Source organism: Neolamprologus brichardi, chromosome 16 (assembly GCF_056152115.1).
Source record: "Neolamprologus brichardi isolate AB-2024 chromosome 16, ASM5615211v1, whole genome shotgun sequence".
NCBI lineage: Eukaryota > Metazoa > Chordata > Actinopteri > Cichliformes > Cichlidae > Neolamprologus > Neolamprologus brichardi.
Window position 1 is genome coordinate 5477920 of NC_142119.1, and position 26563 is coordinate 5504482.

Below are 26563 nucleotides of genomic sequence, written 5' to 3' on the forward strand. Positions count from 1 at the left end.
ATCAATAGATCACACTATGTAATCAATTTAGACAAACCTTTGGAATTGGATAAAAGAGAGAGATTGAATATTTATTACTTCTGATTGGAGGAAACAAAACTTTAATCAGAATCTATCTTAGTAGTCACACTTCTGTTTTTGAGGTTCAAAACAAAAAACATACACATTGAAAAGATCAAATGTAGAAAGAAATCTGGAACAGATGCTATTTGGAAAACTGAAAAATTTAAAAATTCAAAATCATAGCTTACCTTCAAGAGGAAAAAATTAGAGACAACATCAAGCATACATAAGCCACTTTAAATTTATTATACTTTAAACATTCAGAACAATTGTTGTGCTTGATCATTTCTGCAGGTTTGTTTATGTGAGCAGCAACTAATTTCTTTTACACGTTTCCTTTCAAAGTGATTCTTAATCTGAGCTTTACCTGCATTAACATGTAAACTTTTGTTACAAAGTGCATTACAAATTTTGTTTTGTAATGCTTTCATATTTTTTTCCCATTCACTGATTAATGCTTGTATAATAGTTGGTTAAATCAAGCTGATGCTGATGTTCTTACATAATTAAAATCTTTCATCTAATGTAATCATTTTCAACTGTGACTCATGTAAAGGCACTCGAGGAGAGTCCAAGAATAAAAATATGGAGAAACGTAATCACCTTATATGTAATGACGTAAGGTGATCTCTAGTTAAGATTTGCAATCTTGTTCACTAGCTGCATCACCTGAATTTAATCAAATATTCAGGATAAGCCTGGATATCATGGAAGACAACAAACATGCTGGGATTGGCCATGTTGTCCACAACACTGTCGTACAGACCAGTGGAAATGGTGCTGGCGCCTTTTGTTGGCGGTACAATCATGTTTTGTTGTCCAAGAGCAAAGTCCCCAGTCAGAACTCGGCAGACGTACATGAACTTTTCCCCATTCTGATTAGGCTTGGAGTAGGTATTGCTAGCAGAGTAACTTGCATTGACAGCAAAGTAAGTTCCATTGCCGTAGCATGCAGCTGAAAATAGAAGAGAAAGCCAATGAAAAAGATCGAACATATTTTGTGTTATTATTATTATTATTATTATTATTATTTTTGTTGTTCTACCAGTAGCAGTAGTAGATATTCTCAAAGACTACAATTTGAACATACCGCATGGGTATGAAGCATCAGAGAAACTTGTGTAAATCAAAGTTTCTTTTGAAAGTGTTTATGACCTGCAACTCTTAAAAGCATTATGACCTAACAGGCATGTAACATTAAATTCATGTTTCCAGTAGAGACCAAAAAAACAGTTATTTATTATTAATTAGTCTTCTGGGGCCTCCTGGAGATCAATTCTTTTAGTAGTTGTTTTTTTTTTTTTTTTTTTAGCTTACTGCTATCTCCTTAGCTCTCTGACAAAATCGAAGTAAATGCCCACAAACGTCTCACCATTCTTTCCAGCGTAGCTCCTGTTGAAGCCACGGTCATTAATGGTAGCCACAGTGTCCTCGGAGGTGCCATGGAAAAGACGTCTCTCGTTGTTCTGGTGACCATTTCTCACCTCCATGTCACGCTTCTTAACCTGTAGACCGCTCCACAATGCAGGGTTCTGAATCCTCTCAATCTAAGAGCAGGAAAAGAAATAATTTACATAACATCGTCACACAGTGTCAAATCTACTAACACTTGAATATTACTGGGCAACTTTTACATTTTCAATGAACAACATTTTAATGTCGTTTATTGAGATATAAATTCTGTGTCACCTGCTGCATTGTAAGTTAGCTTACACCTGAAAAAACACTTTAATCTAGTAATCTGATGGGCTAATGCTAATGTGCTAAAACAATAGACAATGTGATTGATGCTACCTTGATAATGGTTTGTTTGCATGAGGCCTGGAACAGCTTCTGGATTTCATCATACTCCTGTGTCCCAGCTTGTAATGGGAAAGCCTGATTGGTGGCGTTAGGTTGCATGGGATCCCAGTGCTCAGGAACATCACCTAGTAACAAATTAATTAAAAAAACAAAACAAAATAAAATTGTATAGCTTTTGGGGAGATACTTCAGCTTTCAGTAGTGAAAACTCTGAGAGACCTACCAGTAGGCGAAATCATGCAAGATTTCAAATGCTAACACACTGCTGATCTCTTATTACTACTTTACTTTACTACTCTTGGTTTTATTAAAATACCTTTTAGCTTGTCAATTCTCTTTATCTCCATGATATTTCCCTGGCTGTCAGTGGCAGGTCCTTTTGGAATGTTGACAGTGTAATTTTGACCCTTGAATGTAATTTTTACAGTTTGTAAATTTTGTTGCAGTGCTTCCTCGAGGTGGAAGTTGGTCATTTCATCAAAACTCTGAAACTGGAACCCAGACTGCTGATACTGCCAGTCTGCCGCAGCGCTGGCCAGCTCCACTTTCCTGTTTACTTCCTCCTCGTCTCTCACCCTACTCATCATTTTAAGGATTTCAGTGTTAGCTTTGAGCACATCCCTGCTGAGTCCTTCTATAGTGATTGTGGCTTTCGGCTTGTTGCTTTCAGTCCTTATGCTGATGTCCATGGTCTTCTGCATGTCAACAATTTTCTGTCGATCTGCATCAGAGAAACTATGGATGGCATTGTCTCCAATTTCCGTGCTGTAATATTCTTTAGATATCTTGTCATTTATCCATTTCTTTGCAGAGTCAACACTGGTTTGTGTGTCACCGCAAATGTGGAAACAAGTAGCCTCCACTTTCAGACTGTCAATGACAAAATCTTTGTCATTCTTTGGTTTGTCAGCACTTCCACCAGTAAAGATTGCTGAAATAACAAATTTCAAAAACAACATTAGAACTTAACATTTGAAACTGATTAGAGATATGTGATTTGAGAATGTGAAACCAAAAGCTCTTTGTTCTGTGTATTTACATTTGACTTTATTGAGCCATTTACCTTTGATTTTGGAGCCAATGTACCCCAAGCTCCACTCAACTTTATCCTTAGAATCGGGATCAGCAGCTTCCCTCTGTTGCATACTGCTGTGGAAGTCTTTAAGCATAGGTTTCTGGAAAATAACTATGCGAACTGTAGTCAGGGGGCTGGCAGTGTTTTGGCTCAACACATCAGTCACCGCATCCAACATGGCATCAGCCACCAGTCTTGCCTGTGCATTGCCTTGACCTAAAACAAAGGGACAGCACACATTGAAGACTGCTGGGGCGAGCCACATCGACAGATGACACCATTAAAACACTATTTTCACTGTTCCTGGCTCTAAAATTTCTCCATAAACCTTCTTTGAACTTGATGTCAAATTTGTTCTGTGATAAGGAAATTTGATGTATCTCTCAATGCACATCTTTCTAAACACAAACTAACTGCAAATTAAATCCAAAGAATCTAATAAAAGTATTTTAAATTGTATTTGAGTACACAACGCCTCCTTCTAATGCAAACATGTCAATAGAGAAAGAGCACAACATGTCATACATTTGAGGAAACAGTTCACCCCAAGATAACAAAATGCCTTTAGTTGGCTGAAAACAGAGGATTATTCATCACCCTGTGTTTATCAATTAGAAAGCTACAGTAGGAGGTTAGGAGGCTTTTATAATCATAGCATTCATCACAACTTCCTGAATTACATCAATCCAGTACAGCACAAGCTGCAGCCTGTCAACATATTTTAGCTTAACCCACAAAAAATATCATGGCCTAAAACTGACATTTACATATGTGACCTGTCAGTGACAAAATGCTTTCAAACCTCACCTGTGCCGATGGCAGGAAACGATACAGAGGTGAAAGAGCTTTTCACACATAACTGGAGTGCATCTTTCACAGTGTTGTTGATTTTTACTGGGTCTGTCTGTCCAGCCAGGTGGAGGATCTTTTTACACTTCAGGTTACCGGGGCTCGTCAATACCATGCCCTGGTTGGGCTCAGCACCTAAAGGTGAAGGTAATGTATGTTAATGAGCCTTATTAAAAATTTCAGTGTGTACAAGGCCATACTATCTGGTGCCAACTCTGAGTTACAGCGTTATAAAAAGTTGGTGTGATTTCCTACCAAGTTTGCGGCATTCCACTTCCACAGCCGGACCAGCTGCTTCTAGAATAGCTTTAGACACTCCTGGAGAAGGCAAAGGTTACATCACCATTGAATACATACTGTACACATAATCTGAAAGATACAATTACTGTGTGACCTTCTTTCTTATTTGTGTATTATTATCTAAAAATACTTTAAAGATGTGGACTATATTTACATAATATTATCCTCTATATTGTACCTAAATATTAATATATAAATATATATTAATTTTAATATATAATATTAAATTAAATATTATTATAATAGCTTTAATATTTATATGTATATGTCAAAATAAATATTTACAGCAGGAAAAATAATAATAACAACCACTGTTAATGGTTTGGCACAGCTCAAGCACTGTAGTTCTTACTATGATGACTTAAGAGTAAAGTTTTATTACCTGACTTAAGAGTAAAGTTTTCATTGGAGGAGTTGACAATGACATCAGCCGTCTCCTTGGTTATGTCTCCTGTGACTACCTGTATAGTCACATTGCCCATTTTGGTCTCATGCATGTCTGGGGTTGAGGTGATTTTAGAGAAGGGGCCTCCTGGAAATGGACAAAAATAAAGAATTATCAGCAATAAATTATTACAAAATAGAACTTCATTAATTTTGACTACTAATTTAATTGTCCATTAGGATATGTACAAATAATACAGTTTATTATTACAGTTAGTACAAATGTTTGTACTAACTGTTTTGTTACATTTCTTTGAAAACAGGCAAAAATACATCCAGTTTTTGTTTTGTTTGTATTGTTTTGAGTGTTTGCTTCTTTTCTTTGGTAGCATTCTATAGCAACTGCATATCAAACAGTGTTGCCTGCCTTTACTTTGTGTAGAACTTGTTGAACCACTTGAGGCGCTGGGAAACTTCTTCTGAAATTCATCACTGAAAGCCTGCAGACAGAAAAGAAGAGCGATTACTTCAACTGAAGCTCACCAATTTGACACCAAACCTGAAACTAAATAACACAACAGAACAAGTTTAATTACTACTGGACGCTGTCTCCAAAAGTAGGCCCTATGCCCATAGAAGAAATATGTGTGTTCATTTGTGTGCTGTGCTTTATCTCTGCTAACTTGAATCAGCATGGTTAATATTACTAACAGCCTTCCAAGACGTTTTGATGAGTTAAATACTAGTATTTTATTAATTTATTTATTTTTTGTTACTTCTTGCCAATTATTTTTTTTAATTCAACCTTCATTTATATAAGTACTCCCATTGAGATTTAACATATACGATAAACATTAAAATTACAACAATAAAAAAAAACCAATAGGGTAGCTAAAATTGTCTAATGACTACACAGTGATCAAAAACAAGAAGAACAGTATAAAACTCTCTGAGATAAAATATCAGAGTATATGGATGCAGTATGCCAGGTTTTCTGGCATTAGATGATAATATTGTCCCCATATGGTCACTTCTACCCCCAGCAAAAGAAGATTACAATGGAAACAAAAGAAAAATAGATTTTACTGGGTAAAAATGCTGATGGTTTATTGACCTAAAAGATTTCTGGTTAGCACTGAGAATGTGTTGCTTCAAAGCTTGTTATTTTTTCTTACCTGGATAGTTTGTGTATCACTGGGGTAAAGTACAATCACAACCTTCTTCAGATGCTTGGGGTGTTTCTTTTTGCTGAACTCTAAGATTTTATCCAACAACAAAGAGGCTACAAGATCTTTTGGGAAACCCAAGTTTCCAGCACCAATGGCTGATAAGGATATGGAGGTTAGATTATTATCCTCTGCCATGTTCAAACAGTCCTTAAAGATTCCTCTCAAAGTCTGTAAGACAGTTATATATAAAGACATTCATCATGAAAGTGGGATCAAACAGGCTTTTTAACCTTGAAGCTTAAACTTTTACCTTATAATGTAAGGTACTTCACCTTTTCAGATGTGGCTTGATCCTTATAGTGAGGTGCGATTGCATGAAAGACTTGTTTGCTCTTTAGTTGGCAGCCATCAGTAACAATGATCTCACCAACATTTCCAGTAGCACCCTGCGCATCTACTAACTGCTGAAGTTTGGGTCCAGCTGCACGCAAGATGGCTTGTGAGACTGCACCTCTGTTGAGGTCAAGGTCTGAAGACACAGTGTTCACAATCACCTCCGTCTAAAAATGGTTAGCAGACTGTTAGTACATATTTATCATGTACTAACCCCCCCTCCAAATTAACCCCTGAAATTTATTCAACATAAAGACACTTGATAGCAACATGTTAATAGTTAATGCATGAAGTCGTTGGTTCCTGTACTGGACAATTTGCCTCTTAATTTATTTATTTATTATTCACTTTAATTAGACATAAACAGCCAAAATCTGAATTACCGTGGAAGCTTCTAGGTTTCCCTTTGTAAGAACGATGTCCACGCCTTCTTTGGTCTGCACACGATTCAGACACAGGTCAGATCCAGTAGACTGTGATACTGATTGTGTGGGAGCAGTGAGATGAGGAGTTTGTTGAGAATGAGAGTCACTGAGGTTTCCAAACTCCTGCCTGGCAGCAGCCACCATATCCTGAACAGCAATGTCATCATTGTTTACGAAATGGATCTTCTGCAAGGTAATTTCATCATAGTTCTCATAACAGTACTCCTTCACTGCTTTAACAATGGTGAGTTCACACTGCTTGAGGGGAAAGCAGCGCATTCCTCTGCCAATACATGGAAGAGCTACTGAGACGCATCCGTGGGCCTCAGCAAATTCTAAGCTTCCTTTAACAACTTTGTTCAACTGAGCTGAAGCTTGCAGTGGTTTTTCATACTTGGGTGCCACAGCATGGATGACCTTTTGGCAACAAAGTGTTCCTCCTGCATCAGTTATGACACAGTCTCCTGGCTTGAGTTGACCCTTTGTTTTTTTCATTTTGTAAAATTCATCTTGTAACTGAGGGCCGGCAGCCTTCAAAAGTGCTGCTGCAAGACCAGTACTGTGTTTCAAGTCTTGATTAAATGGACTCACAACTGCCTCTATTGGGTAACTGCACATATCTGCCTTGTAAACAGCAATTTCTACTCCTCCAGGCATCTTAAGTTGGTATAAAGGTGTTGGTACTTGTTTAACGTTGTCTTGTCCACCACCTGGCTTATCAACTAGTTGAACCAGGCAATCAGTTTCAGTTTTGATTGTGGAAAAATAAGTTTCATTTTCCTGGAAGAGCTTCTTCACCCCAGACTTGTAAACATTCAGACTGTCAAAGACTACAGCAGAGACGGCACCTTCAACCACAGTCTTGCAATGTGTCACATTCACTCTGGATCCACTCAGACAGATGGCCTCATTTCTGTAGGACACTCTCACCTTGTCTTTCACTTTCTCCATCCAAGATTTGTTAAAATCTTCCAAGTATTTAACGACAGCATTAGCTTTGACCACAACAGTTTCTTCTATGTGAGCGTTCTGTGTTAAGAAGTCACCAAGCTGATGCTGAACCTTTATGACTCTATCCTCGTGTCCTGACACTACGACTTGTTGAGCAGTTGTGTTGATTCGAGTTCTGCATGGCTTACTGTTAGCCTGCTCTAAGTGACTGACCAGCTGCTGCCACTCTGGCTTCTTCAGGACATTACTGTCTTCAACATTAATGTACTGAGTTGTTAACAGCTGTCCTAGATGGTCCTGAGCATGAGACAGATCTCTGTCAGAAACAGCAAGGAGCTGCACCCTGTTTCCACTGATTTCAAACGCTGCGTTTATTTGGTGAGATGTGAGGAGAGCATCTGTAAGCTCCTCTTGTTGCTCATCCTTCAACAGTTCAAGCACATATTTATCTACTTCCAGATTCTGTCGTTTTAATGCAAGTACTGCATCAAATATAACTTTGCTTGCTGCATTAATCTCTTCCCCTAAACCAGTTATGTTCAGATTAGGACTCTCTGGTGACAATTTGAGTTCTGGATACACAAGTAGAAGTTTGTCCATGAGGCCATCCTGACAAAGCAGATGAAAAACTGATGGTGACACTTTGATCTCTTCAGTTCTACTTGATTTCTCCCTGTGGATCTTTTTTGCAATCTTGTTAATATTTTCAGAAAGAGATTTCTCCAGTCTGTTGACATCACTAACAAGACCAGCCACTGATAAAGCACCACTGTCTTTATCAGGTACTACAATCACATTTTCATTCAGCAACATCTCTCTGATCTTTTTCTCAGACTCTTTCCATGCATCTGAATCTGGACAGAACTTCACAGATTTGAACTTTGACGCAGATTGTGCAAATGCTGGCTTCACAGTAGCAGTCCATTCTTTGATGATGGCTTTGGCATCCTTTTGCTTTAGTAAAGAAGACACAGGACTCAAGGTCACAGTAGTTTGGCCGAGGTTCACGATGCAGCAGTGTTTGTCCATTTCACTGCAAATGGCCTCTGCTGCTGATTTATTTTGAGCTAGGTATCTGAGGACAGCACTGTCAATGGGCTGTGAGATGGCAGCGGGAAGTTTTAGTGAAGGTTTGTCTTTGCCGTAGAGGGCCACGCCCAGAGTTTTATAAAAAGGATAAACTCTGATTTCTTCCATTTTTATGGAATGCTTCTTCTTGAAGATTTTTTGAACAGCTGGAAAAAATAATGTAACATACTGTATATTATTATTCACACATGTTATAACTGTAGGTTTGCAGGAACATACAGTATAGTGTGAATAAATTACCTCGATGATCTTTAAATGTGATGACAGCAGACTGTTCCGCTTCATTAAGGAAGACCTCTTCCACATCCCCACCTTCATTTTCAAAATAAAGTTGAAGAACTTCTTCACTGAAGTGTAGAATGTCGTCAACTAGAACTTGCTTTGGGACTTCGAGAGGTTGAACAGAAAATCCCTTCTTGGTGAACATTTTGTTTTGGGGGCATTTTGCCACAAAATTAGCATTTTCTGTGAAACAAAGATTAAAAACGGTTTAAGGCATTTTTAATAAAAAAAAATAATTCTGCAGGATAAATCTTCTTTGTTGATTTAATAATGAGTACACCCATTTTTCAGAATGAAGTATCAGCACATTTATAATTAGCAAGGTATATTGCACACACACACACATATATATATATATATATATATATATATATATATATATATATATATATATATATATATATAGCTGGCACAACATTACACTACCAGTAGTCTGTGTTGCTTTGCTATCCTGTGCATTAGTGCGCTAGAAAACTTTGTCATTCTAGCTCAGGCAAATAAAATGGCCACATTGTCCAGGAAAATTCCTTTATTACATTTGTGGCATATTTTTATGTTGTTTAATGTTAATGAGTGTTGGACCTGGTTATGCAATTCAGATTTCAGCATCAAACGGCCGGTTAAACTTTATCTTATCATATCATAAACAAGAACTTTTCATTCTGAAATGGGTACCTTTTCCACTCTGGAAAGTCACCACAGCAGAGGAGATGTCAGGAAAGAATTCCAAAGTGAAGTCATGAGATTTTGTGATGTTTTCCACCAGCATCTCCAAGAACTCCTGGTTGGTATTATCAAGAATATTCCCTAAAACGGCTGAGGTGGAACATGGCTCTTCATCTGCTGTATCATCGTCTCCGCCTTCTGTTTCTGTTTCAACTTTGCCTGTCAGGTTGCTTTTACCAGCACTCGGCTGTTTGTCTGCAGCGACATCTGCTGTTAAAGACAAATGTGGCCAAGTGTAACAAACATATACTTTTTAGATAGTGCAAGACTAAAACACTTATATTTTAATGACTTATTTTGGTGTTTCACTCACAGCTATTGCCTCACACTAATCAATAAATTAATTAAAATAAAAATAATCATTAATATTGACTTAAAAAAATAATCAGACTTTGTATGGTCTTATTGACGTAACGTCTAGGAGACATCTAGTGTATCCTACCAGTTTTGAAGTGTAAAGCACACCATGTTAAAACAGCATGAAGCTTTGGATATTTTATTGAGGGAGAGGCAGTTTTATCTCATAAAGCTTGTCAGCTTGTCTAATCTCTGATCCACAGATTCAGTTTTTTTTGTTTTGTTTTCAACTTACTAATGCTAGCTAAACAGACAAATCACAAGCTAGCTATATCTAGTTCAGAAAGGGTCACAGAACCTGAGGTACTTTCAGTGGCCTCACACGTATTGAATTAATTCCTTTATACAAATATTTAACTTCAAATGATAACTCAACTAAAACAGTATAAATGGAAGGCAAGCCAAATAGGAGATGATGGACTTGTAATACAATACAAACACTGATTATTTCCAAATGGTGTTTGGTGGTGGGCAGTTGCTATTCATATGAAAAAAAAAAAGTGAATGTCTGAGAAAACTACCTGAGACAACCTGCCTCGAGTGGATGAGATCACTTGATTAATTCAAACGCCCAGGGCTGTTGTGTTAACTCAGCTTTTCCAGTGTCACAAAGTAGCACTGCTAGATTTGTGAAGTGTTAAGTTAACAACTAGCTGGAAAACAGAACGTTGTTTGCGAAAGTCATCAGTAGTAAAATCATAAGTAGAAATGCTAGCTTGTGAAATTGCTTTACCTATGATACTAAATGATTTCAAATGGCGCTAACTTTAGCCATCAGTAAAGCATGTAATGGCTCAAAGCAAAGATGCACAACTATCATTTACTGCAGTAATAGCTAACATTGGCACAGTTAGCCTGCTAAGTGTAACCTAGAGATTTTCTAGTATATATTGTGGTTGTTGGTGTTTAGGTGGGTGGATCAGAATATTTCACAAACTATGGGGCTTTCCCACACAGCCACCTCTAGGGTTTATAGAGAATGGTCAAAAAAGAGAAAATTTGCAGTGAGCAGCAGTTCTGTGCGGCAGCAATGGCTCTGTGATCTCAGCCATCAGAGGATAATGGTCAGACCACTTGTTACAACTGAGGGATACTGAAAAGTTCAACATGTCACAGACTGAAGCAGCTGGGCTACAACAGCAGAAGACCAACACTGTTCTCCATTCCTGTCAGCTAAGAACAGAAAACTGAGGCCACAGTTCATACAGACTCACCAAAACTGGACAATCATTTTTTTGAAAGTGTAGCAATGTCTGATTAATCTGATGATATTTGTATGTTAGGGTCAGAATTTGGGTCCAATAGGATACTAACAAGGTGTACCTAATAAAGTGGACAGTGGTGTATACTAAAAAGTAGATAAACTATAGGGGTGGACAAGTGAAAGGACTTCCTGATCTTACACTAGTGGTTATAAACACAGTTCTGTTCACTTCACTCAGTACTTACATTTCTTCTTATCTTTATCAGACGGAGTTTCCTGTATAAAGAAAATACACGTTAGTCACATTTGTTTAGAATTATAGCGAGCGTGTGTGTGTGTGAGCGCCGTAAATATTTTCTGGTCCAAAAAGTAATTCATGCAAACAAATTCATTATCTGCTTTGTCGAGCAAACCGCACCCAGTAATGCTTTCCGAGCAGTGAGTTTGACTTTTACAGTATCCGCACGACAGGAAGAGAAGCAGTGTGCAGCACAGCTTTAGCTTTATAAAGTCACATGACTTCCAGTAAAAGATAAACATGGTCAGATTTACGTTTAATGGAACTGACTGATAATTTGGAGTCTGTAGAGGGGCTCAAGTGTCACACAAAACTGAGGAATTGAATATTCTCGCATTTCCTTTTGAGAACAGGACGGTCTGACAGAAATTAGAGGCACGCAGGTTTCACGGTGCACTATCAACAGTGAAACCTTATCTCATAAATAGCATCGTCAATATAAGAACAGATTTGAGGTACACAGAACAGAACAGCTGTTGATAAATGATTCATGACAAACTTTTCGCACCCGTGATGATTTCTCTTCCGTGGGTAAGCGAACCGTCAGTTTCAAAACGCCTTTTTCCAAACTGATCTGATGCGACTCTTTGGCCAGAACGTTTCTCTGATCTGTGACACAGCACAAACACATGTCACCACATAACTTCGTTGATAATAAATGATATTGTAGCTGCTTAAATAAAGTAAACATGACTTTATTGTGACAAGCTTACCCTCCTCTCTCCGGAAGCGCACCATCGCCGTCCTGCTGCCATTTTCATATTCCACCTCACACTCGCCACCACCGTTAGATTTCTTACTTTGAAAGTATTTCACTAACTTGATTTTTAATCTGGGAATGTTGGTTTCTTCGAGCTCAACGAGCAGAGGATAGGAGTGTACGCCAGCCATCTTCGCAGGCCGGCTGCTGTGTGCTCTGAACTAGTTTCACTTTTGTTTCCTATGAAACGAAACGCAGTTTTTATTGGCGTGTTGTTGAGTTTGGCCTTGAAGGGTTGGCTCAGAACAGGGTGCAGCTACAGAGAAAGGGCTGAAAAAACAACTTTTTACACTTGGCTGCGGTCCACCGTTTGGAGACGTCCGCGCCCTCTTTTCATTCTTTCGCTTTCTCCTTCACTTCGGTACTTTCCAGCTGAAAGTGTGCGACGGTGAGTATCTGGCGTCTGCGCAATAAACGTTCTTTATTTGTTTAAACTAAAATTATGATTTATTTAAATTAATGGTTTTTCTGTGTAATCGATTAGGGTTCGCTAGTCATTTGCATCCAGCAACTTGTTTTGTTGACTCGTCAACGTTTTCGGGGTTTTCGCTGAATAAAAGTCGACATTGACAGTTTGTGTGAAACGTCACACAAACGCGAAACAATATAAGATTTATTTTTCTTCTTTTCGTGTAAGGGTGCTATTTTAAGAAACTAATCAAAATATTTTTTATTTAAAAAAAAAAGCTTCAAGCGCTATTTAAGCACAATAAACTGTTTATATTGACGTATGCAGGTGTGCAACCTTTTGTTTCTGGTAAAAAAAAAAAAAATCCCTAAGTCAGAGTGTCATTTGTTCGTCTTTGTCTCCCTCTACTGTAGTGAAGGTATAACAGCAATTTATGGAAACCTACGCCCCTTCATTTCAAGTTATTGCTCGTCGCAAAGGAGAATATGTTTGATTTGATGACACTGTAAAAAGTATTAAATAAATATGGGTATTATCATTACTACTAACCCCAAAGTGTGCAGCCTAGAGTGAATGGGTTTTTGGTGGTTGTGTTTCCAGTGAAAATAAAAGTTGCACACAGGCTCCACACATACTGTACAGAGAAATTTATGTACTTTTGTAATATAGTAAAAGTAATGTAATAAAATTACAATAATATGCTGAATAATGTGTTTTTATTTAAACAGTAATCAATTTCTTGCCTACTTTCCTATACTTTAATTTATTAATAAAATTTATGGTGTTCTGGTTTGGATTAATAACTCCTCTGCAATTACTATTTGATTTGAAGACATTCTCAATAACATCCCTTTTGACTTAACATGAGCCTAACTGATCAGTCAAATTAATGGCCAACTAATGACTCTGTTGACCATTAAGTAATTAGTTATAATCTTTCTTGTATTAGATTAAAAATAACTGTGTTTTTCCTTCAAAAACAAGGACATTGCTAAATGACCCTGACCTGAGTGGTAATATATATGTGCATACACTAAAAATATAGTCTAAACCGTTGATAGACCAATATTGTGAAATAATACTAATGCACTAACTAAATCCACAACAGTACAAACTTCTTAGATAGATTTCAGCTTCAATTATTTGTTTGCTAAAGGTGTGTCATTTATGCTCACTCCGTGCATATGGTCCTGATTCATTCTAAAACCCTGAGGTGTGATTCTTGTCATTCTGTGATTCACCTACACAATCTTTTTCTGTAGATCTCTTCAGGAACCATGGCCCATACATCAGATATTGTTCTTCATGAATCTTCACTCAACATTGTAAAACAAAGTAGATCTGCTCTGAGTCATATCCTTGAAAGAAAATTTGGATGTGAGGCCGCCTTCAAAGGTGTGGATTTTGAGAGTGATGTGAGTTTTGGACAGCAGAAGAGGCAGACTGTTGCCCCAGAGAAGAGGTTTTCTGTCAAGCTGCGTGCAGGCGTTGAGGTGTCCGTGTGGAAGGCTGATCTCACCAATTTCACAGTAAAGGCTGTTGTTAATGCTGCCAACTCCAATCTTCATCATGGTGGTGGCCTTGCATATGCTCTGTGTGAAGCTGGTGGTCCTCAAATCCAAATAGAGTGTGATGATTACACACACAAACATGGTTCCATACCAACAGGAGAAGCAATTGTCACTAATGCTGGGATGCTGCCTTGCAAGAAGATAATTCATGCTGTGGGTCCATGTCTGCCAATTAAGCCCACTCATTCTGAATTTTCACTAGCCAAACGACAGTTGGAGCAGGCTATCAGGAGCATTCTTGACAGAGTTGAAAAAGATCAACTGGACACTGTTGCCATTCCAGCTATAAGCTCTGGGTTGTTCAACTACCCCCTGTCAGAATGTGCTGAAACTATAGTATCAACTGTGAGAGACTACTATGAATTCTCCTCTTCCCGCTGGAATCTTCCTCGAGAGATACTCTTTGTGAACCACGATGAGCCAACGGTCACAGAAATGATGAACGCCTGCCATAAGATTCTAGCCCCTCACCAGCACTACCAGTTAGCACCGCAAGGGCAGGCACCAGGAACCCACACCAGTGGTGCTACCAAAACATCTAACATTTCCATCCAGATTAGGAATGTCCTTTTGGCACTGAAGAGTGATAACATTGAAGAACAGAAGGTAAAAATCTGTATTGTTTCTTCAAAATAATCATTTTTATTGATTGCTATTTACTTTTTAGTTGAATGACAAGTTTAGGTTACCTTCATGCCAATCATTTCTTGTATATTGAGCTTGAGTTAGCTATTTTTAGGATTTATGAAGATATAAAGTACCTAAAATCCACAGTTTTGTTCTAGCACAATTTTTTTATTTCTAAGCATCTTTTGTATCCTTTCAGACCGATGTCATTGTAAACACAACATCACTGGAACGAGACCTGAAAGTCGGTCAGGTCTCTAAAGCTTTGCTGAAGAAAGCTGGTCAGAAAATGCAAGATGAAATAGAAAATGCTCCTCGGACTAAACATATCATCGTCACAAAAGCCTACAACTTGGGGTGTAGAGAGGTGTATCATACATTTTGCATTAATAATGGAAAAGAAGCAGCACATAAGGTACATTATAAGTTGATACGTTATGGATCATTTTGATGGAAATAGAAAGTCTGGTGTATTATAGTAATCATGATGCACTCCAAAGTGTTAAGGAGTCTCATTGGACTCACAAATCTAATTGCATCTTTCTCTCCATTTATTTTACAGTTTCTTTTCAATTCAGTATTGGAATGCTTACAGACAGCAGCTGCAAGTCAACACAAGTCTGTCGCCTTTCCTGCTATTGGCACAGGAAACCTTGGGTTCACTAAAAAAGAAGCTGCATGCATTATGTCCGAGGCAGTGGTTGAGTTTGCCAAACAATTTGGGGGGAAGATGGAGATTTATTTTGTCATATTTCCTTCAGACTATGGCACATTTCAGGTTGTATTTCAAAAATGTTTTCAAGAATTTAGATTCAAATTACCATGTCAGTTACCATATCTGATCTGTAATATTTTAAACAACGATTATTTTTAGGCATAAGTTGCAAAAAAAGCAAAGAGAAATGTTATTAATGTTTTGCAAATTGTCGCATGCTAAGAAATATATTGTTAATGCCCTTTTCTTTCCAGGCCTTCAAGGAAAAAATTAAATCTCTCCAGCATAACACACCCCATACCAGCATCACACAAGATGAAGTGAAACACTTCAGCTCCCATAGGCAAGGTCAGAAATGCTATGTATCAGCAAGGCTAATGAATGTGTCCTAAATGAATAGCTTTCTTAGTCAAGATACAAGTATTAAAAAAAAGTAGCATATATCAAAGCTTGAGTTTCCATAGAGTCCAGTGGTATGAGTAAGGATGTTTCTTTTTGCCTTTTCCACCAGCATATGATAACAAAGAAGACTTCAGATTCAACAAAGCTCCAATTCCAAAGATCAGTTTGAGAAGCTATTCTAAAGAATCACTACATGAGGCTGAAAAATGGCTCACTCACTTTCTCATCAGGCCCCCTCGCCCCATGGTTATCTACAACAACTTCATCCAGCACCTCGGTGAAAGAGAATACCTGCAGCTCTCTCATTTAACTAGAAAGGGTGTTAAGTGTGAGGAGTTTTTGTCCAAGGGTCACGCCTGCCTAACAGTAGATGGGGATTCGGCTGAGGATGTTGTGGATGCTGCGTTGCAGGCGGAGGCCATGCTCTGCACTGTCCAGGAGGCGTTTGTCAGAGAGGAAAAGGATGAAATGTGCAAGTTGTTAGCTGAAGTGCCACGTGAAAGAGAAAGAAAGACAAAAACAGTGGACAACTCAAGCCGGGAGTTCAAAGAAAGAATATCTGATTTTAGAAATCTTGGTCTGTGGATATTAAAGGTAAATTATGTTTCATAAAATGTTCCTCAACTTTTCGTGGGTTACTATTAAGCTTTATTACTTTCTTCCTCTATATAAATAAGCCTTGTGCCTTATTTCAAAATGAAATGTTTTATTTTTAGGTGGATAAAGTGGAGAACTCAAACTTGAAGAAGCTGTTTGACCTCAAGAAAAACCAGCTGGGGTGCTCCTCTGAGAAAATGTTTCAGCGCATACCTGCACAGTTCTGTGAGATGGTTAGCCAGATTGGTTCCCATGCAGAGTGTGCACCACCTGAAGGTATGCTAACATTATATATATCAAAGCTACAGATAATATAATTAAAACACACCTAGTAACAAAAGATATTTATCCCTGTCTGGATCTAGACCCAAAATATGGAGAAGGCATCTACTTTGCTGGGACAGTGAAGGAGGCCATGGATGTTTGGAAGGAGGAAAAGGATAAGTATTTGTACTTTGTGGAGGCTGACGTGCTGAGAGGGACGCCCACCGAGGGTCAGCGAGGTCTCATTCTGCCACCTGCTAAAGGGACAGATCCACAAGTTAGGTTTGACAGTGTGAGTGGAGGGTCTAACATCTCTGTCATATTTAGCAGTTATCAAGCCCTGCCCAGGTACATCATCACCTGTGAGAAAAAACAAGCTCATGGATATCCAAAATGAGCATATTTACTGTTAGAAAAAAAGAAATGTTTGTATCAGTTATAGACTCGATATAATGGATATTAGTAGCAAAATATGAAGGAATGACTGGGCTCATTTTTCTCATAATGTATTGCTGAATAATGGCAGCAGCAAGTTATCAAAATCTATTTTATCATAGCAATACTGCAAGGAGTAGAACCAATCACATGTTTATCAATCAAGATTGAGCTTAATAATGTGTGTTTTATATCAACAACACTGTAGTTTTTAGATTGAAAGGGTTCATTTGTTTAGTGGCATCTCATGACTCCATAAATTTAGACATGATTATAACAGCAAATACCACAATAAATATGAAAAGACTTTAATCTAGCTTTGTTTGTCCATAAAATAATAATGGTGGTGGTGAACTCCATGATGAATGGGAGAATGAGTCATAATGGACATGAGTAGTTACAGTTTTCCTGATGTTGATGTCAAAATAAAATTAAAAATTGTTGTTTGTTTGAGGAATCTGGACTTATTTTATGTTTTGTTTTTATACTTTTGTTGTAACAACATTTACTGAAATATGGAAAAACAACTATTAAACACAGCAAAGCTTTAAGTGTGTCCAGATTTATTTTACTTAAAGCTCATCAACAAAACCTGATCAACTACACAAATTTAATGAAATAAAATACAATTTAAACAACTTACAAAATGAAATACATGTATAAACATTATTCCTGTCACATGAAAAACAGAGTGAGACGGTAATCATAACTATACTATGTCACAGTCTACTGAGCATGAAACATTTTCACCTTTGACCCTTGAAACAGTTTGACAGGAAAAACAAATAGTGTGTCCGTTTCACGAAGCTTTCAGCTGCATTTCAGTTCAGTTTCACAGACATCAGCAGATGAAGTTTGCTAAGTTGGCCAGATTTACTAAATGGGGCAAAACGGCATGTGAGCTCAAAGGTGTGGTTAGCTCTACCGATGATTTACAAAACATATTATGTTTCCAACACACACACAGTCAGCTCATTTTAATATCAAGCACAAAAATAACAATTGGAAACATTTTCATGTTTTATTCTGGATTAAATATTATCAGGATTAGCAATAAATTGTGTTGCAAACATTAGTACATCAATTTGTGAGCTTTAAGTTAAATATACAGATAATTATCTGTATATTTTGCACCAAAGGAAAGGAACTCATAGAAATATATGCAGCAGGGTCAAAAATCTCAGTTCAAAATCTCCTACATGTCATCTTGTCACTGCGCTCTCTTTCTAAATACCAACAGTACTTTCTTTAATGCCTAAACCCAGTTTGGATTGGCTCAGTGTTTGAGTAAATCTGGGTTCCAATTTCTAACAGTGAGGATGTACTCACACACATCATGGCTGTCGCCTCGTCACCACTCCACTGATCGCCTGCATTCATCCTTAACAGTCTGGGCTCAGAGTGTTCATCAGTGTGTGTTTACAGTGACGTTCATGATTTTATGCATCCAGTTTCATTTTAAAGTGGTGACACTTCATCCTCTCATATGCCTTATAGATTTGTGAAGTGCTGAACACAGTGATTTTCACACAGGCAGCTGTCATTGAACAACTGCCAGAGTTACATGTAAGTACTTGTGCACGATTAGTGGTCACATAACATGCACATGAACTGAACCTGGACTGGAGCAGTTCATGTAACCCTGCCGGGGTGGAGCATGCAGCAGTCTGGTCAAACAAACTGGAAAATGGGAAACAAACATACTCGGGCATGGCACGGCTTTTTTAGTGTGAGTACAGCCTTAGTGAACGTCTCTTACCAAACATTTGTTTCACATACATTGGAGAAATCTTCAATCTTTGATAACCATGATTTTATAAAAATGTTTAGCTCAAGTTCTGTATTATCCATAGACTGCATGTATAAGATGGACATAGCTTCCATACTGGTAAAATGAAGCCAATGCCTTACCCTGCATTCTTTCTAATAGCCAGCAGGGGGCGACTTCTGTACTTGTAGTTAGCAGGAAAAAAAACTCAACAGATTTCAGTGGAAAAGGAGCCCTCTGTCATTTGAGCTGTGACCTCGGTAAACACTTCATTAGTGGTATCAATCACTACATTTACATCATATCTAATACATGATGTTCAAAAAGACGATAATGGGGGCAATGACTGATCGACCCCGCTTCTGTGACATCTGGTTTAAAAACCCTAAGAGGGTCACAGTGGCCAGCTGAAGGGTCCAAAAATGTGGCTTTGACAAATGTGGGTGACATCACAGTGGCTTTGTCCATCATACACTCTATGATACTACCGCATGATTTGACAGCACAACACAGTCACAGATCTTTCTAAAGAGAACAGAACGTCTTTAAAGTATGTTTGGACATCAGTGAGTGATTGCAGCTGTGTAAATGATTTATGCCTAAGTGAAAACTGAGAACAACGCACCCTGTAAATATTCAGACACATCAGCAGCAGGCCGTTGGAAGCTAATCACTTCATATCAACAGAATTAACCAATGGAAACACAAAGCATGTAACAGGCCAACACCAGAACAGGAACCAGTCCACTGCTACATTCAAGGAATAAAGTTACCCTGTTGTTGAACCTCCCACTCCACAACATTTGAAAATACAAGAAAGCTAAGGTAAGAGAGAATGAGGTGAGGGTTTACTGGGACAGCTCACTAGTAACGCTTGGCTGTGTGATACAGTACTTCTTCAAAAGCAGCTGCTCGTGTTAAAACCCTGGCTGAGAGAGAATAATGTGGCACATCTGGACTCCCGTGTTGATGATATTACTGAGATTAATAGTGTTAATATGATTATAAAGACCAGTGTACACATCAAATATCCAGTGTGAACATTTGGAGACAGTAAATGCTTGTTTCTGGCATTAGTAGCTGCCCTCGGTCTTCTAAAACTGCTCAAGCTTAGCTTCTGTCTTCAGCTATGCTATTTACAGGACAGCTTTCACCAGTATATATATGGCTAACATACCCCGCACACTACAGCAGCAATGCACTGTTTCTCTCAGTTGGTCCCTGACTTCATCAGCTTTAAATCACCTCGCGCCCTCACTCGGCGTCACAGATACAAAACCAGATCTCTGCTTTCATCCAGGCGCAGTCACGCTCACTCTGTGCATTCGGCGATCTCCGTGCCGTCCACGAGCAGCGTGTGAATGATCCCGTCTCGTCTCTTCCCGCTGCTCACAGCTTTCACGCAGCAGTTGTGGTCTCCCAGTGTGAAGTGCGTCTCTGTGCCGTCGTCCACGAACTCACCCTGCAGGCGCAAATCGCAAAAGCGTGAACTAAGAAAGGAAGCGTCCTGTTCCAAACGAAAATAATGATCCAATATGATATCCCAAAAGAGAAAAATGCGCCGCACCACACAAGCAACCAATCAATTTATATTCAAAGGCAATGAGCAGATAAAACAACAACCAGGAATACACAAACAATCATCAGTAAACAACTTATGGTTTTACAATTGTAGTTAACTATTCAATATAATAAGACCAACACCCCAGATAAAATTACATATCCGAACACAAAGACAACATCCAAACCAAATTTACATACAAATACACATAACAAGTACACACACCCTAATTCCTGTGGTGCAGCCACAACAACCTGGTGCTGAATGCCCAGAAGACAGTGGAGATTATTGTGGACTTCAGGAAGCACACAGCCCCACTCCCCCCCCATCATCCTGACTGACACCCTCATCACCTCTGTGGACTCATTCCGCTTCCTGGGTACCACCATCACCCAGGACCTGAAGTGGGAGCCCACCATCACCTCCGTCATTATGATGCAATTCTACACTGCAATCATCGAGTCCATCCTCACCTCCTCCATCACTGTGTGGTACGCTGGAGCCACTATCAGGGACAAACAGAGACTGCAGCGTGTTGTGCGCTCTGCTGAGAAGGTGATTGGCTGCAGACTCCATCTCTGCAGGACCTGTACACCTCCAGGACACTGGGGCGTGCAGCTCGGATCACAGCTGACCCTTCTCACCCTGGACACAGTCTGTTTGACCTGCTCCCCTCAGGCAGGAGGCTCCGGTCCATTTGCACCAGAACCTCTCGCCATAAGAACAGTTTCTTCCCCTCTGCTGTTGGACTCATGAACAATAACCGTATGACTGTTCCCACCACTAACACATGACCCTACGCTGTGTTCACTGCATCATGCCATGTTTGGCACTGATCACCACCTGCACTCATGTATATATCTATCTGCTTAGCACTTTCAATTCTTATTCTTATTTTTATTTTCATGTCTATTTAAGCGTTATATGACAGTATGTTTGCACTAAGTACCGCAGCTATTTCCTAATGTTGTAAACCTGCTCAACATTTGGCAATAAAACCCTTTCTGATTCTGATTCTAATCCTTAATGTGAAAGCCTCCCATCAACATAAGCACTCTTTAATGAATCTATGATTTATACCATCTCTCTTGCAGGGTCCCCGGGTCACAGACCCCTAGTGGTCTGTTACTAAGGGAACTGCTGCTCTAATAACAACCTGTATTATGTCACTCGTGTTTTACTTACTGCAGTCTCAATCTTTTGTCCGTTACACCAAACATCCATGGTGTCTTTCTCTGCAAGTAAAAAGACAGATTTTTTAAATTAATATTTACCAAATAAGCAATTAAAAAAAATGTAAGTAAACTGGCCAACACACAGCTGCTGAGCCAGTGAGAGCAGGTTAGTGACTATCTTTAACTTTAGGTGTAATGTTGCTGGGTGCTGGAATGAGAAAGATTATCTGATTGTCTTGTGGTTTCCAGTCCTAGTCTGACTCATATCTATTCTGCGTATTTAATCACGTGTAGGTGGTTTCTGCAAACTAAGAGCCAGATTTATGGTCTGCACCAGCACAGAATTCTCCGCATGACATTATAAAAAAGGGTAAATGGCCTGTATTTATATAGCGCTTTATATTATATTATAAAACCACAGCTGGCATTTGTTAAAGAGCCACAGCATTAACTTTGTGACTGAAAGGCAATGCAACGTCTGATCTGAGCAACGCCCTTGTTTGCCTTCATCTTTATCTGCATTCATCTGCTCTCTGCAGTGAAACACTAAACAGAGCTAATAAAGTTACTTTCACTGAAGGCAGGGAAGAGCAAAGACTTCAGACCTGCAGGACCACATGAGTCTATGAAAATGGAAGAAAAAAAAGAAAAATGGAAAATGCCTCCAATGGCAGAACACTGGCTGCTACATACTGAGTAATGAGTAATTACACACAATTACAGCCTATTAGAGTTCATTTCATAGAGATATTATCTTTGTGCTAATCTAATATACTGTTCATGCTGTATATTATTCCAAAGAGTTGCTGAGCTCTGTTTGGCTACTTTAAATCAAATCTTTGTTTGTTTCTGTTTCTCAACAAGAACCAAATTCAGGCTGCTCAGTTACGGCAAAAATCACAACCACAGTTATCTTGATCAACATCAGGGTAATGGATATATAACATGATAACCTGACTTTTAATAAAAGTTGTATTTACTGTTTCTTGCCAGAATCCTTTGAACAAAGTGTTTCTGGATTAATTTACATTTTCCTGTCTGTCTCAGTCTACATGCCGAAGCATTCTTAGGCACAATACTTAACCCCAAGTTGCTCTTCGATGTGCTCATCAGAGTGTGACTGTTAGATGGAAAGCACTTAGGCGTAGAAGTGGTTGTATGAATGTGTGTGAATGGTTGAACAAGACATGCTGGATAAAACACAGTACAAAATGTACTATATACAGTGAAAGACAAACCACAGAGATTGTTTTTAATATAAAGTTTAGTTTAATATTTCCATTCTTTCCCAGCTGGGATATCTCTGTTACAAATGCAGACAATGCACAGTGGTTATTTGCAACATGTGCTTTCAAGGTAGTTTGCCACTTGATCCACTGTAAGCAGTACAATTATATGAAGGATTAACTCGCCTAGATCACAGACACGGCTGTATATGGTCCAAGCTTAGAGTAGTTAAGGAGCTTAGGCTCAGCTACTGCATAATATTAGAGGGTGGCTGTGAAGAGGCATAAATCACACTGTGCTAAATATCAGGTCTATATCTATCCTGACTGACTATGTAGATGAATTAAAGCTTTATGTATCTTAGATATATATTTGTATTTTGTAACCTATTAAAGCTATAAAATAAGTTGCATCTTTTCTCCTATGAGATCATGTTTTGGGCTGTTGGGAGGGGTTTTTTTGCATAATTTTTGCAGAATCTTGAATATAGAGCTTTTCTGCATGAATAAAAAATCATAATTATAAGCTGTCAGAGTAACAGAAGTAAAAGGACAAGAGCTGAATGATACAAACACTGAGAGGAGCTCACCCAGGACCACTCTGCAGTCAATGCCGTCTAAGTTGAGCAACCAGGTGCTGGTGACCTTTGACCTGTTCTCCATGTACTTCTTCAGGCTCTTCCCGTTGATCTCCAGGGTGTACTCATAGGCAAAGCCACTGACTGCATCTATATTGATGGTGGCTTTGGTGTCTGAACTGCCCACGCTGAAAGTTTCCTTCCCCACCAGTTTGAACATCCAGTCCCGTCTCAGAACCTCCTGGAGCATAAATCAGAAAATCACAGGAGCTGATGAAGCTCAGAAACACTCAAATAAACTCAAATAAATTAATAAATAAGATTAGTCCAGTAAAACACGTCCAGTGTTTCCCCGGCTAACAGTATGACTGCACACCTTTCCATCCACGTAGATGACCCTCTTTCCGGTGGTGGTCCCGTGTTCAAACTCGATTCTGTGGACTCCATCACTCAGCGCCACCTCCCACACTCCAGCGAGATCATTAGACATCGTGAGTCCTTCAGAACCTGCTGGAGAACCAAACTACAGCGTGAACCGAAACCAAGGGCAGCTAACACCCTGTGCTAACCTCAGCTGCTATTAAAGAAATGAAAGCTAACAATGCTCGTATCTCTGCGGCTCTTAGCCCGCCGGCATGAATCCCCCCGGCTACTTCATTACAGCAACTACAGCTACGACGTTAGAGTATTAATAGCGAGTTATAACTGTGACAGAAACACGGCTAAAGAGCGCAGCTACAATGTTACTCTTTGTGGCATCTAAACTTCCGGTTTCGGGGGTGTTCTTTCAAAGTAAAAGTGGAGAAACGGGTGTCAAACCTCAAAGAGAATCAGAATCAGAATACTTTATTAAACCTTGAGGAAACTGTGTGGTTATAGTTGCTCGAAGAAGGAAGAACAGTAACTGTCTAAACTAAATTAAATAATTTCATATATTATAAAGTTATAAAATAGAATAACTCCCAGTATATAACACAAATTAAATATATATGCTTGAAATTGTACTGTAAACTGTGTTGTTCACACTGCACAGGTTGTGCAGATATTAAGGATGTGCAACTACTGCAGTGTGTACTGAGGATTAGATCGCCCACTTCTAGGCCTTTTCAGAGTGTGATAATTGCAGATAAGCTATTAATAAGTCATTAATTACTTTCTTCCTATAATAATTATTATTGTGACTAGTATTATAAAATGAAAAAAATGAAATTCCTGGAAAATAACACCATAACTCTATCTAGACACGTTATATAACTTATTATATTAAGGTTATTACTCGTAAGAGACTTTTTCTACCTAGTCATCAAATATTCTCTAAAAGGAGTGCTTATTAAATAAGAAACACAATTCAACAAATAATGTACGCTTTTGTGCTGTCTGGACAGCTATTTAAAGGGGAGTGATATAAGAGATGTCACTGAGATATTTTTCACACCTGAAGCTCTGGTCGTGTCTATCATGTTCAGTGTGTATGCACCATTACAGTTTCAGCTTTTTAAAAAATTTCTTTTAATGGTGGTTTTGGTCAATGTTTTACACTGTTTAACACAGTGAAAAATCTTTCCTTGAAATGTTTCTTTAATATAAGTTATTATGCTCTGATGTTAATAGCCTCGCCCATCTGATGTCACATGCACAAGGAGCAGAAAAATATTATAATGAATATTTAAACTATTAAACTGGTTGCTAAGAGAAACAATTTAAAATAAAATTGGGGAAAACTGTGTTAAACTGTCTTCACATTGAAACACTTACTAACACTTAATTATTTCTTTTTAAGTATTTAAAGACCCTTAACTGCGATTGTTAACCACTTTAACCAGCACACATAAAAAAATCAGCATTCACGCACTTATATTTTTTAATTTACAGCTTGACGCAATTTCTGATTTCACAGTAATATGAGAAAATTTTATCATATGGGTCATATGATTGTTGGATTTTTCTCTGTATCTATTATTATAGGATATACTGTACAATATAAAGCGCCTTGGGGCGACTGTTGTTGTGATTTGGCGCTATATAAATAAAATTGAATTGAACGTAGTTTTATTTTGAAAATAAAGCGGAAGTCTTACTCCAATAGTAACGCACTCTGCTGCAGGCTTGATCACAATTAGTGGCTCTGACCGCTAACGTTATCATCTGCGCTGTGAAAGCATGACCTCAAACGCTATCTGGTGGAATACGATCCACCATTACAGCTTCATGTTACCTGCCCGGTCCTGAGATGCTCCCTGCAGCTCCGCGGCGCTTAGAAATGGCCCAGCAACCACTTTATCGCAGTTTTTCCACAGCTCCTGCGGACAACCAACAGATGAGCTGCGACTATGCTGTTACTATGGTAACATAGAATCGGCCTACGCGCAGGCTTCCCCCCGCCCACTCCGGAAATAGCAGCGCAGGTACCAGATGTGTTTAGATTGTAGGAGCAAAAGTTAACGATATATTATATATCGTTCAAGACTTTATTTCCACGTAAACAGACCTGGAAATAAAGTCTGTCATGCAAAAATAGAGTTTGTACAATTATAGCAAACATAAAATTCAAGAGTCCGAACTTTTGTAATTTCTTTAACTGTCTTCAGCAGTAGTTCTCCAGGGTTCTTCTGAAGGACATTCAGAGGTCTTTCTTTGTCTCTGCCTTTTGTTCTGTTCTCTGTAACGATGATCTTTTCTGCTTCATTAACGTAGAGGCCCAGGCTCTGGTTAAGCCCATCCATGAAAACACTACTGAACTGGCAGTGTGTTTTCTTTATTTCTTAAGATCATCGCCTTCACTTACTGCACATAACTGAGACACACTGCACACCACGCTGAGGTATGCCAAAGATTCAGCTAATAGCTCTTTATGACTTTATTGGTGCAAAAATGCTGTTTTATGTCTGTTGAACTGTGATATCTTTGGCATTTTTTATAGATTCAGATAAAGAAATGGGCAAAGTATGTATTTTTCTGACAACCTGCTAGAAACAATGTACCTAAATGTTATTTAAAATCTCCAATCTCCAGCAAATAACTTTGAAAGACCAACATCAACTACTGAGCACTGTAAAAAAAAATGATAAGAAAGTCTGGCTTCTTGGGAATAAAATATGAAGAAACAA

At 38.5% G+C, this 26563-nt stretch overlaps 3 protein-coding genes across 6 annotated transcripts; 1 reads left to right on the forward strand and 2 right to left on the reverse strand.

The window, feature by feature from the left end:
* Nucleotides 1-253: 253 nt before the first annotated feature.
* On the reverse strand, nucleotides 254-12291 carry parp14rs1 (poly(ADP-ribose) polymerase family member 14-related sequence 1). Of its 2 annotated transcripts, none has more exons than XM_087830202.1 (17): nucleotides 12082-12291; nucleotides 11877-11977; nucleotides 11316-11346; nucleotides 9459-9719; nucleotides 8742-8966; nucleotides 6420-8647; nucleotides 5976-6203; nucleotides 5650-5871; nucleotides 4908-4974; nucleotides 4473-4622; nucleotides 4046-4108; nucleotides 3749-3925; nucleotides 2930-3157; nucleotides 2183-2797; nucleotides 1858-1991; nucleotides 1436-1610; nucleotides 254-1018 (listed from the first exon to the last, which is right to left on the reverse strand). In XM_087830202.1, exons 1-17 carry the CDS (start codon nucleotides 12257-12259, stop codon nucleotides 729-731), a joined length of 5373 nt encoding a protein of 1790 aa, XP_087686328.1. In that variant the 5' UTR covers nucleotides 12260-12291; the 3' UTR covers nucleotides 254-728. The 2 variants fall into 2 exon arrangements, with proteins under 2 accessions (XP_087686328.1, XP_087686327.1); XM_087830201.1 differs by having other exon boundaries at nucleotides 4902-4974.
* On the forward strand, nucleotides 12099-17699 carry LOC102793070 (protein mono-ADP-ribosyltransferase PARP9-like). 2 transcript variants are annotated; one of them, XM_006793690.3, is made up of 8 exons: nucleotides 12099-12516; nucleotides 13800-14714; nucleotides 14935-15150; nucleotides 15298-15513; nucleotides 15705-15798; nucleotides 15962-16446; nucleotides 16569-16725; nucleotides 16815-17699. In XM_006793690.3, the coding sequence occupies exons 2-8, from the start codon at nucleotides 13815-13817 to the stop codon at nucleotides 17108-17110; spliced, it is 2364 nt and encodes a 787-aa protein (XP_006793753.1). In that variant the 5' UTR covers nucleotides 12099-12516; nucleotides 13800-13814; the 3' UTR covers nucleotides 17111-17699. The 2 variants fall into 2 exon arrangements, with proteins under 2 accessions (XP_006793753.1, XP_006793754.1); XM_006793691.3 differs by having other exon boundaries at nucleotides 13810-14714.
* Nucleotides 17691-25786, reverse strand: LOC102793570 (fas apoptotic inhibitory molecule 1-like). Of its 2 annotated transcripts, none has more exons than XM_035909032.2 (5): nucleotides 25672-25786; nucleotides 23833-23963; nucleotides 23469-23697; nucleotides 21663-21712; nucleotides 17691-20378 (listed from the first exon to the last, which is right to left on the reverse strand). In XM_035909032.2, the coding sequence occupies exons 2-5, from the start codon at nucleotides 23944-23946 to the stop codon at nucleotides 20229-20231; spliced, it is 543 nt and encodes a 180-aa protein (XP_035764925.1). In that variant the 5' UTR covers nucleotides 23947-23963; nucleotides 25672-25786; the 3' UTR covers nucleotides 17691-20228. The 2 variants fall into 2 exon arrangements, with proteins under 2 accessions (XP_035764925.1, XP_006793755.1); XM_006793692.2 differs by having other exon boundaries at nucleotides 23833-23966; nucleotides 25672-25783.
* Between the last annotated feature and the right edge of the window lie 777 nt (nucleotides 25787-26563).

Coding starts and splice junctions, on each gene's coding strand:
- parp14rs1 (XM_087830201.1), bottom strand. CDS start 12,259: ATGGCTGGCGTACACTCCTATCCTCTGCTCGTTGAGCTCGAAGAAACC. Junction 8,648..8,741: donor CACATTTAAAGATCATCGAG/GTAATTTATTCA, acceptor TATTTTTTCCAG/CTGTTCAAAAAATCTTCAAG. Junction 4,623..4,901: donor AAGTTCTACACAAAGTAAAG/GCAGGCAACACT, acceptor GTCCATTTCCAG/GAGGCCCCTTCTCTAAAATC.
- LOC102793070 (XM_006793690.3), top strand. CDS start 13,815: ATGGCCCATACATCAGATATTGTTCTTCATGAATCTTCACTCAACATT. Junction 15,799..15,961: donor CTTCAGCTCCCATAGGCAAG/GTCAGAAATGCT, acceptor CTTTTCCACCAG/CATATGATAACAAAGAAGAC. Junction 16,726..16,814: donor AGAGTGTGCACCACCTGAAG/GTATGCTAACAT, acceptor GTCTGGATCTAG/ACCCAAAATATGGAGAAGGC.
- LOC102793570 (XM_035909032.2), bottom strand. CDS start 23,946: ATGTCTAATGATCTCGCTGGAGTGTGGGAGGTGGCGCTGAGTGATGGA. Junction 23,698..23,832: donor TCATCTACGTGGATGGAAAG/GTGTGCAGTCAT, acceptor TTTATGCTCCAG/GAGGTTCTGAGACGGGACTG. Junction 21,713..23,468: donor TGACTGCAGAGTGGTCCTGG/GTGAGCTCCTCT, acceptor TTTTACTTGCAG/AGAAAGACACCATGGATGTT.